General features: G+C 40.8%; 1 protein-coding gene across 2 annotated transcripts in view; it reads right to left on the bottom strand.

Moving 5' to 3' along the window:
* Positions 1–17,392, bottom strand: part of SPATA6 (spermatogenesis associated 6) — a 146,648-nt gene extending 129,256 nt beyond the window's left edge. For both annotated transcript variants that reach the window (XM_038558105.1, XM_038558106.1), the window contains exon 1: positions 17,189–17,392. In XM_038558105.1, the coding sequence (XP_038414033.1) occupies positions 17,189–17,239 (51 nt within the window). In that variant the 5' untranslated portion in view covers positions 17,240–17,392. The remainder of the gene's footprint in view (positions 1–17,188) is intronic.
* Positions 17,393–20,826: the final 3,434 nt, after the last annotated feature.

The following is a 20,826-nucleotide window of genomic DNA, read 5'->3' as shown; positions in this document are numbered from 1 at the left end:
CCGAGGCTTTGAAACAGTTGGAAGTGAAGGCTAAAACAGAGTTGTAAACTACCTGCAGAGCACAGAAAATATGCCTCAACAATCATACAAAGATCCTCAGCAAAGACAGGGAGACTTATTGGTTCAAGACATTTAAGGATATATAAATCTAGTCATTAGCAAGCCATGAAGCTAACCAAGCAGACTTTGGTGGCCAACCGTGACAAAGAATACAGACATTAACTCAGGAAAGTAACTAAACAAACAGAAAGCAATAGCAAACAACAAACCCTGAGAAAGAGGGGGAGTCTGATTTACAGAGTTCCATATTATACTATTTAAAATGTTCAATTTTCAACAAAAAAAAATATTACATGCAAAGAAACAAGAGTATCACCCATACACAGGGGAAAAGGCAGTCAACAGAAACTGTCTCTGAGGAAGCCCAGTCTCCTAAACAGAGACTTTAAATCACCTATTATAAATATGTAAAAAGAACTAAAGGAAACTTTGTCTAAAAATCTAAAGCAAAAAACAAAAATAAAAAATAAATAAAAATCTCAAGTAAAGTATGGCAACATGGCAATAATGTTTCATCAAAGAAGGAATATCAAAAATAAATAGAAATTATTTTTTTAAAGAACAAAGTAGAAATTCTAGAGTTGAAAAGCACATGACAGAAATGAAAAAAAATCACTAAAGAAGCTAGCAGAAGAAAGACTACGTGAACCTGAAAATATTATTCAGCCTAAGGAACAGAAAGAAAAAATAAAGAAAAATGAACAGGGACATCAGGGTGGCTCAGTGGTTGAGTATTTGCCTTCGGCTCAGGTGTGATCCCGGTGTCCCAAGATCAAGTCCCATATATCGTGCTCCCCATAGAGAGCCTGCTTCTCCCTCTGCCTGTATCTCTGCCTCTCTGTTTCTCATGAATAGATAAATAAAATCTTAAAAAAAAAAAGAAAAAAGAACAATGAACAGAATCTCAGAGATCTGTGGAATACTATTAAGCACAACATAGAAATGACAGGAACCCCAGAATGAGAGGAGAAATGTCCAGAAAGAATATCTGAAAAAATAATGGACAAAAACTTCCATAATTTAAAGAAAAGTAATCTATACATCCAACAAGCTCAGAGAATTCCAAACCACATAAAAGACAAAGATGAAGAGAGAATTTTTAATGCAACAAAGAGAAGTGATTCAACAGGTACCAAAAATCCTCAATAGGATTAACAGCTGATTTTGCATCAGAAACATGAAGCTATAAAGAAGTGAGATGACTTATTCAAAGTGCCGAAGGAATTTCAGAATATTTGCACAATGCACTTCAATTCTATCAAATAAGAATTCAATTTCAACAAAAATTTCCCTTCCAAAAGGATGGAAAACTAAGACATTCTTAGCAAAACAAAAACAGGTAATTCATCATTAGCGCAATTTCCCCATAAGATATACTAAAGAAAATCCTTCAGTAGAAAGGACACTAGATAGCAACTCATATCCACCTGAACAAAAAAAAAAGAACACAAGGAAGGGAACTGCATAGATAAATATGACGACAGTATGCATTTTTTTCTCTTATTGCTCCATCCTTAATTAAAATTAAATTACATAAAGCAGCAATTACTAAACTGTGTTGATAAGGCTTATCTGTATAAAGATATAATTTGTATGACAATAAAATCATTAAGGGACGGAATGGAACTAAATAGAAGCAAAAGTTTTGTGTACTATTCAAATTAAATTGGTATTAATCCATACCAGATTGTTATAAACTAAGATAGTAATTGTGAACCCCCCGAACAACCACTAAGAAAATACCTAAAAAACATAGTAATAGAAACAAAGGAATTAAAATGATATACTAGAAAACAGTTAACACCAAAGGCAGTAATGCAGAAACATAGAAACAACAAAAAAAGACATGACATGCAGAAAACAAATGGCAAAATGAAAGAGACAAATCCTACCTTAACTGTGATTACATTAAAGGCAAACTGACCAAATACTCCAAGCAAAGGTAGAACTTGGCAAAACGGATAAAAACTATAAGCCAGCTATATGTTGTCTATAAGAAACACACTGTAGATTCAAAAACACAAATGAGTTGATAGTAATAGAACGGAAAAAATGAACTATGCAAGCAGCAACCAAAAGAGAGCTGCAATAGTTACACTAATATCAGACAAAATAGACATTAAAACAAAAATGGGCACTAGAAACTAAAACAGACATTTTATAATGACACAGCAATTAAAAATACATATATAAGATATAGATTTCAAGAAAACATATATGCACTTAACAGAGCTCCAAGATACATGGAGCAAAAAAGATAGATATCTCTCCAAAGAAGATAAAACAAATGACCAATAAACTCACGAAAAACGTTCAATATCACTAGTCATTGGGGAAGTATAAATCAAAACCATACTGAAATATCTCTTCACATCCACTAAAATGACTATAATTTAAAAGATGGACAAAAACAAGTGTTGGGGAGCATGCCGAAAAATGGGAACCCTTATACTTTGCTGATGGAAATGTATCAATGGCACAACCACTGTGGAAAAATGTTTGGCAGTTCCTCAAAAAAACTAAACAGAGTTACCATGAAATTCAGCAATTCCTAGGTATATACCCAAGAGTGCTGAAAACATATAACAACCCAAAAATATATACAAGAGTATAGCAGCATTATATAAGAGCCAAAAAGTAGACACAATCCAAATGTCCATCAACTGAAGAATAGATTAGCAAAATGTGGTATATCCAATGGAATATTATCTGACCATAAAAAGGAATAAAGCACTGACAGATGCTACATGAATGAACCTTACAAGCATGCTAAGTAAAAGCAGCCAGACACAAAAGGCTACATACCTTATGATTCCATTTATATAAATGTCCCCAATAGGCAAACCTATAGAGTTAGAAATTCAATTAGCGGTAGCCAGGGTCTTGAGGAAGAGGGAAAATGAGGAATGGCAGCTAATAGGTATGGGATTTCTTTATAGGGTGATGAAAATGCTCTGGAATTGATTGCTTTACAATTTTTCAGTGAATATATTAACATTCACTGAATTGTACACTTTAAATGTTTTTTTAAGACTTTATTTATTTATTCGTGAGAGACACAGAGAGAAAGTAGAGACACAGGCAGAGGGAGAAGGAGGCTCCATGCAGGGAGCCCAATGTGGAACTCAATCCCAGGACTCCGGGACTCCTGGGATCAAACCCTGAGTGAAAGGCAGACACTCAACTGTTGAGCCACCCAGGTGTCCCTAAATGGGTATATTTTTTAACTTGAATTATATCTTCATCTTTTAAAAAATAAAGATTTAAGATAAAAGCAAAATGATAGTAAAAGGTATATCATGCATTCATTAATCATAAGAAAGCTGGATGACTGTCTTAATATGATATAGACTTAAGAGAAAGATTACCAAGGTTAAAGTGAAATATTTCATATTGATTAAAAATTTGATTTATCAGGAAGCTATAACAAAATTAAATGTATAGCTTTAATAATACAGTATCAAAGTAAACGAAGCAAAAAATTACAGTATATAACTGTAACTGATTTTTCAGTAACTGATAAAATAAGCAGTCAAAAGATCATTAAGAGTATAAAAAATGTGAACGACATTCAAGTAATTTGACCTAATTGACATTTATGTAATAACGCCATCCAAGAGCAAAAAGATATACATTTTTTTCAAGTGCACATGAAAACATTCATGAATAGAGATGATATTATGAGCCATATAAGTCTAATAAACAAACAGACTGAAGTCATGCAGAGTATATTTTCTTTTTTTTTTAATAATTTTTTTTAATTTATTTATGATAGGCACACAGTGAGAGAGAGAGAGGCAGAGACACACACAGGCAGAGGGAGAAGCAGGCTCCATGCACCGGGAGCCCGACGTGGGATTCGATCCCGGGTCTCCAGGATCGCGCCCTGGGCCAAAGGCAGGCGCCAAACCGCTGCGCCACCCAGGGATCCCTATTTTCTAATCCCATTAAACCAAACTAGAATAAACAATAGGAAAATCTAAAAAAAAAAAAAAAAACAGGAAAAAAAATTAAAAATTAAAAAACAGGAAAATATCTAGAAAAAATCTAAATATTTAGAAATTAGACAATAGATTTCTAAATCACAAGAATAGAAATTACAAGACAAATTAAAAATACTTTGAACTGCATGAAAATGAAAAGACAACATATAAAAATGTGTCAGATATAATTAAATCACTTCTAAAAAGTATACTATAGCATTAAATCTTAGAAATTCCCTGCAATTCTTTTTCTTCAGAAAAGGCATTTGACACCTGTAAGCTCCATTCACGATAAAAGCTCTAGAAAACTGAGGCCTGAAGGAAATTTCCTCAACTGATAAAGAATATCTATGAAAAAGCCTGAATTTGATGTCATACTGATGTTGAAAGACTGGATGCTTCCCCAATATCAGCAAAAAGGTCAGTATGTCCATGCTCAACACTTGTATTCAACAATGTACTATATAGGTCCTGGCCAGTGAAAAAGGACAAGCAAAAGAAATTTTAAAAATAAAAGAAATACAGCGCCTAGGTGGCTCAGTTGATTAAGCATCAGCCTTTGCTTCACGTCACAATCCCAGCGTCCTGGGATTGAGTCCCACACCAGGCTACTTGCTCAGCCAGGAGTCTGCTTCTCCCTTTGCCTGCAGCTTGCCCTGCTTGCACTCTCTGTCTGACAAATAAATAAAATCTTTTTAAAAATAAAAAATAAAAGAAATAAAAGGTATACAAATTGAAAAGAAGTAAAACTGCTTATTTGTAGACAACCTAACTGTAGTCTATAATCTACAAATATGCTACTAGAAATAAAGAATCTGATGTCATAGGATATAAATTCAATATGCAAAAATCAATGTTATTTCTTTATGTCAGAACACTTATATGAATTTTTTTTATTTTAAAAAAAATGAATTTGGGGATCCCTGGGTGGCGCAGCGGTTTGGCGCCTGCCTTTGGCCCAGGGCGCGATCCTGGAGACCCGGGATCGAATCCCACGTCAGGCTCCCAGTGCATGGAGCCTGCTTCTCCCTCTGCCTATGTCTCTGCCTCTCTCTCTCTCTCTATGTGACTATCATAAATAAATAAAATTAAAAAAAATTAAAAAAAAATAAAAATAAAAAAATGAATTTTTTTTAAAAGTACCATTTGCAATAGCATTAAAACCTGAAGTATGCGTACTTACATATAAATTTAACAAAATATGTGTGAGGCATGCCTACTGACAACAATGAACACTTCTGAAAGAAACTGAAGGTCCTGACAATGTAAAAAATATACCAGGATCGTAGACTGAAAGACTCAATACTATTAAGATATCAATTCTCACAAAACTGGCCTATAATTCGGTGTAATCCCAAGAGCTAAGAAAACCAACAGAATTGACAAGCCAGTGATAAATTCACTTCAAATGAAAATTAAAGTAATTTGCACAATCTGAAAACAATTTTATTTTATTTTATTTTATTTTTAAAGATTTTATTTATCCATTCATAGAGACACAGAGAGAGAGAGGGGCAGAGGCACAGGCAGAGGGAGAAGCAGACTCCACACAGGGAGCCTGACGTGGGACTCGATCCAGGGTCCCCAGGATCAAACCCCGGGCTGCAGACGGTGCCAAACCGCTGCGCCACCGGGGCTGCCCCGAAAACAATTTTAAAGTAAGTGTTTAGGATATTTCATCTGAGAAGGGGGAAAATTCCATAAAAAACCCAAAAACTATAAAATTAACACAGAGAAGGAAGATATTTGCCAGATATTTAAAAAGAGAGACTAGGGAGTGGCTGGCTGTCTCAATCAGTAGAGCATGCAACTTTTGATCTCGAGGTAGTGAGTTTGAGCCCCACATTACTTAAAACAGAGATTAATTTAAAAATTAATAAATGTATAAACATAAAGACAGGTTATATGAGAATTCTTGAATATGTAGTCCATGAAGTTAAAAATCTCAATACAGGAGTTTGGGGACTTTGCTTTTTTAAAATTTTCTTTTAAGGATTTTATTTATTTGAGAGAGGGAGTAGGAGAGAGTGAGCAGCGGGGAGGAATAAAGAGAGAGGGAGAAGCAGGCTCCACACTGACCAGGGAGTCCGACGTGGGGCTCATCCATCATGGGGCTCGACTAACATGAGGCTTGACCCAAAGACCCTGGGATCATGACCTGGGCAGAAGGCAGACACTAAAGCAACTGAGCCACCCAGGCACCTCTGGGGGAAGGGTTCTGAGAGAGAGAGTGTGTAAGTGCACACACACATGCATGAGCAGGAGGAGGAGCAGAGAGAGAATCTCAAGCAGGCTCCATGCTCAGCACAGAGCCCCGCAAGGGGCTGGATCTCTTGACCCTGAGATCATGATCGGAGCCAAAATCAGGAGTTGGACACTTAACCAACTGAGCCACCCAGGCAGGTGCACCTCAATACAGGAGATTTTTAAAATTTAACTTGATAACTTCCTAAGAATATAATTCTGAAGAATTCTCCCAGAACAAGTATAAAAATAAAAATTACACCAAAAAAAAAAAAAAAAGCACATGGAGAATAGATACAAGTTCCAATATATGTCAGAGGAAAGGAGAAAACAGGAGAAAAAAATAAAAGTCAAAGATATGGAAGCTAAGAATTTACCCAGAACTGGAGAAACCCACAAATTCTCAAATAGATGGTACACACCCAATGCAAAACAGAGTAGGTAGAAATGAATCCACGGTTGTACAGATCACAGTGCACTAGACGACATCAAGTATACAGTGAAATACATAAGCATACTGAAGATTTTAATATATCTCCATTACAACCTGGAAGATCAGGCAGACAAAATAAATTAATATGGGATTAAAGATAATTTGGGGGGATCCCTGGGTGGCTCAGCAGTTTAGCGCCTGCCTTCGGCCTGGGGCGTGATCCTGGAGTCCCGGGATCGAGTCTCACTCACATCGGGCACCCTGCATGGAGCCTGCTTCTCCCTCTACCTCTCTTTCTCTCTGTGTGTCTCTCATGAATAAATAAATAAAATCTTCAAATAAGTAAGTAAGTAAGTAAGTAAATAAATAAATAAATAAATAAATAAAATAATTTGGAGAAAATAAACTCCATCTGATAATGGCCAGAGAGCCCTACATCCAACAAATGAAGTTACATATTATTTTCAAGTAAATAAAAAACATTCACAATAACTGTATAAGTATTAGGAGACAAAAGAAATCTCAACAAAAATAATATCATGCAGATGTCATTCAATACCCCAATGCAATTAAATTAAAATATGACAATAAAAGATAGTCTGTATGTATACGTGTAGGTGAGTATGACAGGGGACTTGAGTACATATACATATATAAATCCTGTGCATCTTGAAACTGAAACAAATTCCTAAATAGCTCATAAGCTAAAGCAGAAAATCACAATAAAAATGATAAAATAGGGCAGCCCCGATGGTGCAGCAGTTTGGCACCACCTGCAGCCTAGGGTGTGATCCTGGAGACACAGGATCGAGTCCCACGTCAGGCTCCCTGCATGGAGCCTGCTTCTCCTTCTGCCTGTGTCTCTGCCTCTCTGTGTGTGTCTCTCATGAATAAATATAATCTTTAAAAAAAAAAGATAAAATATTTAGAACCAAATAATTTTAAAACAATTTTGCCAATCCTTTTGGGATGCCAGTTAAGCAGCACTTGGAAGTAAATCAAATAAATGCCTTAAAGACAGACATTAATATGAGAAAAATACTGAGAAATGCAGAGGAATGATAAAATTCAGAAGAGTGAGTAGCTAAGGGGAAGAAGGGATTCTATTAGAGAGATATATAGGAAGCTTCACCTTATCTGTAATATTTTACTTCTTAAGCTGGTATGGAGGCACATGGGTATGCATTATGTTGCTCTTTATAACTTTTTATATGTCTAAGATATTTTAAAGTAAATGTTTTAAGAATAAAAAACTGAAATCTAAGTGAAATAAGTATTTGACTCATCCAGTAAAATCTCACCTATGAATCCAAAAGAAAGATCCTAAAGAAAAAATTAGCCAATTCAAATATAGGAAAAATAATATATGCTAACAACAAGAATTTACCATAGAAATGGAAAGAGTGCAACATCACAAAATGTATCCCTTTATAGGCTATGGGAACAATATTATACTATAATCACAACAGATCAGGAAAAAGCATTCAATATAATTCAATGCTCAGGATGTTTTCAAAATGAGGAATAGAAGGGAACTTTCTTATTTTAATAAATGAAAATCCTAGGGCTAATATTATATTAGGCTAAACTATAGGAAATCTCCATGGCTTTTTTTTTTTAAAGTAAAAATATAGTCCATTGTCAGCAATTTCATAAGACTCAACCTAATACTTACTGGCAAAACTTCAGAAGCACAACTTAAAATAAAAATAAAGAGACAAGTATATTTACTATTATTTCCACCATTCAATTTTATACGAGAGTCTAGTCAAGGACATAAAACAAAAGAAAGAAAAAAAAATTGTACAAGAAAAGTCAAACTGTCTTTATCTGTAAACAACATAATTTTCCACATAGATAATCTAAATAATGACCAGGACTAATGGGAGATTTCCGCAATGTGCGGAATTCAACATGTGCAAAAAGAAATACAAGAATATTTATAAGAATACGATTTGTAATATCCTAATACTGGGAATAGTGAAAATGTCCATCAACAGTAGAATGGAGGGACGCCTGGGTGGCTCAGCAGTTGAGTGTCTGCCTTTGGCTCCCGTTGTGATCCTGGGATCCTGGGATCGAGTCCCACATTGGGCTCCCTGTACGGAGCCTGCTTCTCCCTCTGCCTATGTCGCTGCCCCTCTCTCTCTCTCTCTCTGGGTCTCTCATGAATAAATAACTAAAATCTTAAAAACAAAAAAAAAACAAAAAAAAAAAAACAGTAGAATGGACACAGAGAAAATGAATAGTCAGTTTTCCAAGAAAGACACACAGATGGCTAAGAGGTACATGAAAAGGTGGTCAACATCATTGATCATCAGGGAAACGCAAACCAAAACCACACCTCACACCTGCCATGATGGCTATTATCAAAAAAGACAATAAATACTAAGTGTTGGCAAGGGGGTTGAGGAAAGGGAATCCTACTGCACTACTGATGGGAATGTAAACTGAGTACAGCAACTGTGAAAAGCAGTATAGAAGCTCCTCAAAAAATTAAGAATTGAACTACAGGGACGCTCAGGTGGCTCAGGGGTTGAGTGTCTGCCTTCGGCTCAGGGTGTGATCCCGGAGACCCAGGATCGAGTCCTACGTGGGGCTCCCTGCATGGAGCCTGCTTTTCCCTCTGCCTGTGTCACTACCTCTCTCTCTCTGTGTCTCTCATGAATAAATAAAATCTTTAAAAAATAAAATAAAATAAAAACTGAACTACCATACAATCCAGCAATCCCACTTCTGTGTATATATCCAAAGGAATTGAAAACAGGATCTCATAGAGATGTCTTGTACTCTGATGTTCATTGCAGGATTACTCACAATAACCAAGATATGGAAAACAACCTAAGTGTCCAAATGTCCATGAACATAGATGTGAGATTACATATATAATTTTTTAGCCATAAGAAAGTAGGAAATCCTTTGATTTGAGGCAATCTGGATGGGCTCCAAGGGCCCATCAGAGAAAGTCAAATACTGTATGATATCACTTATACATTGAATTTAAAAAAGACAAACTCAGAGAAACAGAGTAGAGGGGTGGTTACCAGGGATGGGGGAATAGAAGGGGAAATTAGGAGATATTAGTCAAAGGATACAAACTTCTAGTTATAAGATTGATAAGTCTGGGGATCTGATGTACAACATGGTGATTATAGCTAATACAGTCTTAAATACTTGATTTTGCTAAGAGAATAGATCTTAAGTGTCCACACCACAAAAAAGAAATGATAACTATGTGACAGGATGCAGATGGTAGCTAATACTACCCAGATAATCATTCTGTAATTTATAAATATATCAGCATGTTGCACACCTCAAATTTATACAACGTTATGTGTCAATTATAGCTCAATAAAGCTGGGGAGAAAAAAACCAATGGAATGATAAAAGGCTTATTGTCTTACAAAATGACAGGGATGAATTCTCACAAGGAAATTAGGTTTTAAAAAGTTCATTCTGTGGAGAGACAGACAGATTTCACAAGTTCAGAATATGGTGTGATAGAAGTTATACCAGTGATTACCTTTGGGAGAGGAGGGGGCAGGAGGGGTGGCTGAAAGGAATGGAGCACAAGAGCCCAATCTGGGGTGCTGATGATATTCTTTCTAATTATTGATCTGGGTGGTGATTACACACTCAGAATTTGTGCACTTGCTGAATATGCAGTTCTATAAAGAGTTAACCTAAAAAAAAAAAAATCAACAGCATTCTTTGCTTACCAGTGAGAAAGAAAGAAAAGAAAAAGGTATTTGCTAAAGACTGCAAAAACAAAGTGAAAAAATAAGGTTCAACTGGATTGTTGAAATTTACATTATATATAATGTAATATAGTAATCTTGGATAGGTTACTATCCAAGATATATTGATATATTCAACAAGAAAGAAAAAAAAAACACCTCTGGAATTCCTAAAGGCAAAGGATATAAACTGCTATTCACAGAATATGAAACCTCTTGGATTAGAGGTTGGCGTTAATACAGCCACAAGGCAGGAAATACCTACCGCCATCAGAAACTGGAAGAACCAAGAAGGATCCCAGTCCCACTCCCCATCTAGAGCCTTCTGAAAGAATGTTGCCCTGCTGAACTTCTACTTTGGACTTCTGTTCTCCAGAAATGTGAGGGAATGAATTTCTGTTGTCTTAAGACATCAAGTTTCTGGAAATTGGTTATTATAGCCCTATGAAGCTAACACAATCGCCGGAGCCTCAGTAGTTCAATTCCTAAATCTTGTGCCTGGAGCACTGGGTCCATATTCTAGAAGACCCAAAACACCCTACTTTACAACAGACGGTTTGAAATTTACCTATACACGTGACAAAAAAATAAACCAATGCCCTAACTTGAAAAAAAAACAGAAATAATTTATAATAAAAGGTCTATTTCTATATGTAAATGCTCAGGCAGGACTAAGCTAGAGGATACAGTATTTGCACCTGTATACAGAATCTAAGTAAAACGGAGAGGTTCTAAAGCAGAATGACACATGCCCATACTGGCAACTCAAACACAAGCAGTACTGCCACTGGTGTCATGATTTTCCAAAAAAGTAAACTCTTAGCAGAGTATCAAACAAAACGAAGTTTACTCTTTCCTCAATTTACATTGCAATTGTATTCTTAGAAAATTCACTGAGTTTTACCACCTTAAAAGCAAAAAGACTGTGTTTATACATAAAACAGAGTTAGATTCTTAACTTGTATTAATTACACACCGGTTTTAATGTACATAATCAATAGGACATTCAAGTCATACAGAATACTAGACAATTAACACCAACAGGACCCCCGCAAACACTAAGGTAAACAAAGGTAGCCCAAAGAATTTCACTGGCATCTAAAAGTCTATCAATAAAATAAAATTTAATCACTATTACAAAAATAAATAGTATTTTATAGCAATTAAGGAAATGAACTTGATCTGCAAGAATCAACACAAATTTCAAAAACTGAACTGGAAAAAGCAGGTATGCAAAAAGATACATAAATACCAGTTGTGTAAAGTTTTAAAACAAGACAATAGTATAAGTAGCACATAGACATACACAAATAGGGCAGCCCGGGTGGCTCAGCGGTTTAGTGTCGCCTTCAGCCCAGGGTGTGGTGGGGACCCGGGATCAAGTCCCACATGGGGCTCCCTGCATGGAGCCTGCTTCTCCCTCTGCCTGTGTCTCTGCCTCTCTGTGTCTCTCAGGAATAAATAAAATCTTTAAAAAAAAAAAAAAACACACACACACAAATAAAAGTACAAAACCAGAATGAAAATAATAAACTGTAACTTCAGGATATTGATTACCTTCCGTCTAGGAAGGGAAGGAGAAAAACTGGGGTCAGGAGGGTACACAAAGGAGCCTTAACTATATCCATACCATTTTACTTCTTAAAAACAAAATCTGCAGCAAACATGTAAAATGTAGCATTTGTTAAATCAGGGGTGTAAGGATCACAGTATTCAGTTTTATTTTTTCTGTAAGTTTCAAGTGTTTTTTATTTAAAAGTTCTTAAAAGTCTGTATTACAAGGAAAATCACCACCAACTGTAGCACAATTGTGAGACACCACTCACTCCACAGAAACCTGGATGAGCAATGATCGGAAAAAAGGACCCAGATTTGTTTGCCCCAATGTTATCAATAACTTAAGGAGGCAATGAGGTGAAGGGAGTACAGAGAACTAAAACTGGGAATTATATATACATATATACAAATTAAACCCAAACTGTCACTATTGGCTGCTTTCATTGCCCAGGCACTAGACTTTGTCTCTCTGCAGTTTCTTCCATTCTCCCAAGTAATCTCATGAAAACTGAACTACTAATTAAAAGAAGCAGCAAAACTACTTTTCATATCATAGGTAAGATGTTTCAACTATTAAAAGTGTAAGTGGTAGGAGATGTAATTGCTGCTCTTGATAGGCAAGTTATTGGCCTATATCATTCTCCAATGATTTATCGAGCAAAGTCAGACTTTCTTCCTAGCAATATATTTTCTCTCAAGTCATACAGCTCTATGGAGCAATACAAAATGGTGTGTTGTACACTAAAACCTTTCATGTTTACCATGTTCTTGCCCTCATCTCCCCACAGTATCATACATGAGATTACTACTAATACAAGCCCGCAGCAAAAAAACAATCATGCGGGGAACAGTGGGGGGAGAGAATGGAATGCACACAGAGAGAAAACCTCTAATTTCCAGTTAATAGTAATTAGGAACAAAGTAAATGTCACCACATAGGGGAAAAATTCAGATAATAGTACAACATAGGATATTCTATATCTGAGCATGGTCTGTTTTTTTTTTTTTTTTTTTTTTAATTTTTATTTATTTATGATAGTCACAGAGAGAGAGAGAGAGGCAGAGACACAGGCAGAGGGAGAAGCAGACTCCATGCACCGGGAGCCTGACGTGGGATTCGATCCCGGGTCTCCAGGATCGCGCCCTGGGCCAAAGGCAGGCGCTAAACCACTGCGCCACCCAGGGATCCCTGAGCATGGTCTCTTTAAAAGGTAATATACAGAGCAGCCCGGGTGGCTCAGCGGTTAAGCGTCTGCCTTCGGCCTAGGGAGTGATCCTGGGGTCCCGGGAACGAGTCCCACGTTGGGCTCCCCGCATGGAGCCTGCTTCTCCCTCTGCCTGTGTCTCTGCCTCTCTCTCTCTGCATCTCTCATGAATAAATAAAATCTTAAAAAAAAAAAAAGGTAATATACACAGAGTTTTACAAGAATGAATGTTTATAGTTGCTTTATCCATGACAACCATCACCTGGTAACAACCCAAATAATCATCAGTAAAGAGAATGGCTAAAAATGTTGTCTACACATAGAATATAAAGGAATAAACTACTGATACACAGTAACATGGAGGAAGCTCAAAACTATGCTGAGCAAATAAAGCCAGACACAAAATTTACATACTCTACGATTCCATTGCACCTGCAATTCGCGTACTGGCACACTAATCTATAGTAATAGAAATCAGAATAGTTCCCTCTGCACGGGGCTGGACAGGAGCACAAGGGCATTTCCTAGGGTGATAGAAGTGTGCTAAATCTTCACCTGAGTAATGATTACATGAGTGTATGAGCTTATCTAAATCCATGGGGATGGGGGGGCAGTGGAGAAGGAAAGATCATGGGAATGAAAAAGTAGAGCTTTTTTTTTTCAAGATTTTATTTATTTATTCATGAGAGACAGAGACAGAGAGAGAGAGAGAGAGAGAGAAAGAAAAGAAGCAGACTCCATGCGGGAGCCCCAACCCTGGGACCCCAGGATCACACCCTGGGCCAAAGTCAAGCACTCAACCCCGGAGCCACGCAAGCGTCCCGAGCAACTGTATATTAAAATGGATTAAGAACACCTAACAACCAAATGCAACATGTAAACCTTGATTGGATCCAGGTTTTAAAAAATTAATTCTGCAAGTTATTTGTGGGACAACTGGGAAGATGTGAATATGCACTAGATATTAAGAATTGTCACTCATGGGATCCCTGGGTGGCGCAGTGGTTTGGCGCCTGCCTTTGGCCCAGGGCACGATCCTGGAGACCCCGGGATCGAATCCCACGTCGGGCTCCCGGTGCATGGAGCCTGCTTCTCCCTCTGCCTGTGTCTCTGCCTCTCTCTCTCTCTCTCTCTCTCTGTGACTATCATAAATAAATTTTTTTTAAAAATTGTTTTTTAAATAAAGAATTGTCACTCATGATCTTAAGCGTGATAACAGTATGGTAGTTATGCAGAACCATGTCATTATTTTTAGAAGACGGATGTTGAGGGCGTATCATGATACCAACAGTTTACCTCCAAATTTTCAGCAAAAACAAAAAACAAAACAAAAAAAAAAACACATTTTACATATACACATATGTACAGATAAATTAATGTACATAGTCATGGGATATAGTCATTCACTGTACTATTCTTCCAACTACTCTTTATGTTTGAAAAAATGTCAATAAAAAGTTGGAAAATAAAGATGCCAAATTTTATACATAGAGTGGGGAAAAAAGCAAAGTGCAGAATAGTTTATATGCTACCTACTGTATAAAGAAGCAAAGAAAACACATATGAGGGGAATGGTGTGTGTGTGTTATCCATTTGGTTATATTACAAAAGGAAATACTAGAAGAATAATTCAGAAAACAATAAAATCATTACCTACAGCAGATGAGTATGGATGGGAAAGAAGTTTGAGGAGATAGTGCTGGATGTGAGACTGCTCTGAGTATATCATTTGTAGGTTTGACTTTTATACCATGTAAACATAAAAAACTAATTGAAAAGAAAAAACTAAAATTTGAAAGAAGAGGTTAAAAGTATCTATGGTCATTTAATTCATCATTTCAATCAAAGCCAAATTAATCAAGCTAATGGTTGCTAATGGTCTTTTTTTTTTTTTACTTCTTCTGAGCATCAGAGCCATTTAACAGGGCTTTTGCTGGTTAAAACTTAGCATCTTGTTGCAGATCTGCCTCTAAACAGTTGTGCAACCCTCAGCAAATAATTAGCCATGCTAAGCCTCACCTGTAAAAAGGAATTAAATTCAATGATATCTAAGATTCTTAGAATTGTGAAATTCTGCGACTCAAGTGTCTGTTGAAAAAAGTTAAATAGGAATGTTTCCACTTGCATAACTTCTTCAGCTTCGATGAACACAAAGCTGCATCACACATCTACTTTCTGAGGAAGAGCAGTACTGAAATCAAATGTATTTCTGCAACTCCTTCGGGCAGTAATCAATCAGTTACATCCAAGTACTTCCTCTTGGAGATCTTTTGGCAAAGGAAGGGAAGCCAGGGCAGCCCAGGTGGCTCAGCGGTTGAGTGTCTGCCTTAGCGTAATAATCCTGGAGTCCCAGGATCCAGCCCCATGTCGAGGTCCCTGCAGGGAGCCTGCTTCTCCCTTGGCCTGTGTCTCCGCCTCTGCCTCTCTCTCTCATGAATAAATAAAGCCTTTAAAAAAGGGGGGCGGGGGGCCAGCCCCTCAGGCAGTTGCACTCCCGCTAACCCCCACTGGTTGACAGAGGAAGCAGCAGCAGCCAGTAACAAAGTGCAGTGCGGTGAGGCTGCAGGTAGAGGAGTTTTACCAACTGCTCCAGGCCAAGCCGTTGAAGCAGCTCTGGGTATTCTGTTGCTAGAGGAATCTTACTTTACAAAGTTGCTAAACTTTGGCAGCTGCGGGATGAAAACATCCCCAGAAACATTCTTCCCCTCCACTCTGCCTCACACTCTGCCCTACCCAGCCTTACCTTCTTTAACACCTAACAAAAGATCTAGAACAGTCCTGTGACTTCCCTGGAGGTAACACGGACTGTGTTAACAGCGGCCTCATTCCAACGCGAGTTAGGACAGCCAGGAAAGCACGGGAGGGCTTAAGCAGACCCAGAAGCCGGGCCTGCAGGCCTGCAGGATGTGCAGGAAGGAAGTGGGGAGGGCTTCCCAGGGCAGCCCTCAGAGGCCTGGGGTTGGATTCTCAGGTACCCTCACCACCTGCCTTCACTGGGAGATCAAAGAGTTGAGAGGTGAGAGGGCTTAGATGTGGAAGGAGAGAAAAGAGACCGAATGGGGGATTTGGGTCTAAAATGGGGGTATGGAAAGCTTCTCTGAGGGTTTCCTCCAGAAGAGACAAGTTGGGGCTTTCATCTGAAGACCAGGATGAGAGGGTTCTGTAAAAAGTGCAGAGGAGGGAGTTAAAAAACCCCTGAAAGGGTCTACTGCGATGGTTAAGACGGATGGAGTTTTCTCCCATCACAGAGAGGTCCAACTTCCTTCACTGAAGGACGGACGCGGTGGGGACCCCTGCGGGGCTCAGCGCGGAGCGGCTGCCTTGGGCCCAGGGCGTGACCCCGGGGTCCTGGGATCGAGTCCCGCATGGGGCTCCCCGCAGGGAGCCTGCTTCTCCCTCTGCCTGTGTCTCTGCCTCCGTGTGTCTCTCATGAATAAATAAATAAAATCTTTTTTTTTTTTAAAGGAAGGACGTGGGGGCTCATGCCTCAGCTGGTCCCCGCAGCAGGCTGGGCAGGGGGGGCCGGGAGGTGGCGGGGCGCTCCGCAGAGCTGACGGCCTGGCCGCCGGGTGTGGGGTTCCACTCTCAACACCGCCAGCAGAGGCTCCTTCGCCAACCCCAAGTTTGGGCACTTGAGCAAATCTGCTGCAGGGATTTGGGAGGAAACCCCGGCGCCTGGGCGGCCGGGGAGAAACGGGGCCAACAAGGCGGTCTAGGGCAGCAGGTGCAGAGGGGGGACGGAGGAGAAGCCCCACCCGACCCCACCCCGCTGGAAGGGCCGGGGCGGGGCGGGGCGGGGGCGCTCCCGAAGTGAGGCTCCCGGGGCAGGGCCGCGGGGACGCGACTGGACGCCGGGACCGGGGCGGGAGGACACCGAGGCGACGGAGCCGGGCTCCCGGGGGCGACCCGGCGCACGGCGGCGAGCGAGGAAGAGCCGACCCGCGGGCCCGGGGCGCGACCGGTACTCACAGAGCGGATCTCCAGCGCCAGCGCGCACTGCAGCGCCTTCACCTTCGGCATCCGCGCGGGGGGCGGCGGCGGGGACGGACCCCGGCCGCGGGCCCGAGGGCGGCGAGGAGACGCCGGGCGGGGCGGGGCGGGGGCGGGGAGGAGACGAGGTGGCGGCGGCGGCGGCAGCTGTGGCCCCCAGGCCGGGGCCCGCGGTCCAGCCTGGGTCCCGCCCGAGCAGCAGCTGTGCGCGGGGCGCGGACTCGTTGTCATGGCAACCGGGGGGCGGGGCCGGAAGACGGGCGGGGCGGGGCCGCGCCGGGGCCCGGCGAACGCCAGGGGCGGGGCCTCGCGAGGGGGCGGGGCTTCCGAAGGAGCGGGACGGGGCGGGGCAGCTCGTCTGTGACGTCCGACGGTGCGCGCGCAGCCGGACGAGGCGCCCCGCGGGCTGTGGGGGCGGGGCCGGGGGCGGGGCCGGGGGCGGGGCCGGGGAGCCGGCTCCAGGAGCCCTGTGCTGGGTGCAGGCGGCACCCTGGGCTGGAGAGCCCCGGGGCGCCCTCGGGCCCCCCCGCTGTGAAAGCACCGCCCTCAGTGTGGGGTCTCTGCTTGAACTTCCCAGTTCGGTGATTAGATGGGAATCTCACAGAGGCTTGCGCAGAGGCGGAACCAGCCCCGGGACCCAGCCCCTGGGTGTGGACCCCTCGCCTCCCCGGGAACCGTGGGGTTGCTCTCGCAGGCCCGCCCGCCCCTCTTCCTGCCGCCCCCGCCGCCTGTGCACCTCGGGTCCGCCGCCCACCGGGCACCGCCCATGCAGGACCAGCAAGTGGGCGTGGGAAGGGCCCGGCCGCACACCGAGTTCAAGAGGTTGTCCGATCCAGTCTTTTTAAGAATCATTTTTAGTGTGAGATACGTCACACATAGAGAAAGTGTACAAGGCAAAACATATTCATCTTAAACAACAAAGTGAGTAACTGTGCAACTCACACTCGGGTTAAGAAATAGAGTATCAGGCCTCAGAAAGGCTCCAACCAGTGCACTGCCTGCCTCGGCCTGCGAGAAACCACTCCCCTGACTTTGTTGGCTCCTTTACTTTTCTGCGTTCTTCTGCTATTTATGTGTGCATTTGGGGAGGGGCATACAGAGAACGGGGGCGGGGGGGGGGGGGTCTTAAGCAGGCTCCATGCCCAGCACAGAGCCGGACTCGGGGCTCCATCTCACAACCCTGAGATCCTGACCTGAGCAGAAATCCAGAGTCAGCCACCCAGGTGCCCCTCCTGTGTGCATTTCTAAACAAAATGTCTTTGTTTCCTGTTATTGGTGTTATAAAAATGAAATTACACTATTTGTCTTTTTCTGGGACTTGCTTCTCTCACTGTTATTATGTTGTGGAATTCACCCAGTAATGATGCTGTGTAGCAGAAGTTTTTCTATTGTTGGATAGTACTCCAATATATTGAATATTTATTTATTTTTACCATTGATGGCCACTTGCACTGTTTCCATTTTTAGTTATCACTAACAATGTTGTTGTGAATATTCTAGTACATGTCTACTAGCACACACATGCTCCAGGGGTAGTGGATTCACTGGGTATTAGGTTTTGTACAGGAGAGATTTTAATTGGTAATACCACACCATTTCCAACGTATGTTCCTGATGGGAGTATGTAAGAGTTCTTATTTTCCCACATCCTTACCAACATTTAGTGTTGTTTATATTTTTAATGTTTGTATATTTGAGTGTGTGCAGCCTACATATCTCATTGTGCATTTGTTTTGCATCTTTTATTATTATTGAGATTTAACACCTTTTCTTTTTTTTTTTTTTTTAAATTTTTTATTTATTTATGATAGTCACACATTGAGAGAGAAAGAGAGGCGGAGACATAGGCAGAGGGAGAAGCAGGCTCCATGCACCGGGAGCCCGATGTGGGATTCGATCCCAGGTCTCCAGGATCGCGCCCTGGGCCAAAGGCAGGCGCTAAACCACTGCACCACCCAGGGATCCCTTAACACCTTTTCATAGTTTTATTAGTCTTCCCATTTTCTCTTTGTGAACTGCCTACTAGTTCTCTTGCTATTATTTAATTAGACTGTTTCTTGCTTTCTCTCTTGCTCCCTTGTTTGCTCTCTCTCTCTCTCTCTCACTGATTTATAGGAGTTCTTTATATATCCCAGCTACTAATTCTTCATCGATTTTATGTGTTAACAAATATCTTCCCCAATTTGTGCTTTTCAAAATTTTCCATATGGTATGTGATGAACAGAAGAGAAATTAAGTCATGGAGTATGAATAGTCTTAGTTGTATGAAATAATTCCAAGTTGCTGTCCAGAATGCCATACCAGTCAGTACTCCCACCACGCAGTGAATTTTTCATTTTAGTTAATGTATTATTCAGTTCTAAAAATTTCCATGTGCTCTTTTTCTTTTCTTTAGTTTGCACATGACTACTGAGATTCCCTATTTGGTTACACATTAGGACCCTATTTTTTTTTAATTTTTTATTTATTATTTATGATAGTCATAAATATCTATGAGAGAGAGAGAGGCAGAGACATAGGCAAAGGGAGAAGCAGGCTCCGTGCACCGGGAGTCCGACGTGGGATTTGATCCCGGGTCTCCAGGATCGCGCCCCGGGCCAAAGGCAGGCGCTAAACCGCTGTGCCACCCAGGGATCCCTAGGACCCTATTTTCCTTTACTCTTTGAATATATCTTTCTTTTTTCCTTGAAAAGATTTACAATAGCTGCCTTAAAGTCTATATTTGTTATATCCAACATCTGTCCCATGTCAAGCTCTGCTTCTACTAATTGCACATTTTCGTAAACATGCGTTTTCCTGTTTCTTTGTATGCCTAGTGATTTTTCTTATTGAATACTGGACATTTTGAATAACACATTGTAAGAACCTGGATTCTATTATCTTTTTCTGAAGAGTATTGATTCTTATTTTAGCAGGCAGTTTAATTATGGGGTGATTGCCTTAAGCTGGTACAGACTTTAGTGATATACTTGGCTAGTGCAGATAAGTGGAAAGCCCAAGATGTTCTTAAAGCCTGTCTAACTTGGTATGACTCGACTTTCAAACTCTGTCTCTTCCAAACTTTTTCAGGCTTGGTTGTAGACTGTGCAGGCAAGCCTAGTGCAGGCCTAACTATAGAATATTGTTCTTTCTGCTGGAGTGCAGACTTTCTGGTGTATCAGCTGGATTCTAAGAGGATTATACAAGTCTTAAAAAGATCTCTCCACAGTGGAATGTTCAGTACTCCAACATCCCCAGTACTGCCAAATCCCAAGAGTCTCTGTTCTGCTCTATAGTAGCTGCTAACTGGCAAATCTCTCCCTAGGCATGTAAAGCTCATCTCAGCCTTTGAACTTTTAAGGAAACCTGTGATAGGTTTCTAGGCTCTCTGTGCACAGCACCTGTCTTTGTCAGTTTGGGCTGCTATAACAGAACACCAGAGCCACCACAGTGGTTTATAAACAATAGAAATTTATTTCTCACAGTTCTGGGAGCTGGAAGTCAAGATCAGGGTGCCAGCACAGTTGAGTTCTGGTGAGAGCCCTCTTCTGAGTCGCAGAAGGCCCTTTTCTCATTTTATCCTTACCCAGGGAAGAGCGTGAGAAAGCTCTCTGAGGTCTCTAATTGCAACCAGGAGG

Source organism: Canis lupus, chromosome 15 (assembly GCF_011100685.1).
Source record: "Canis lupus familiaris isolate Mischka breed German Shepherd chromosome 15, alternate assembly UU_Cfam_GSD_1.0, whole genome shotgun sequence".
NCBI classification, from domain to species: domain Eukaryota; kingdom Metazoa; phylum Chordata; class Mammalia; order Carnivora; family Canidae; genus Canis; species Canis lupus.
This window is presented reverse-complemented; position numbering and strand designations above follow the sequence as displayed.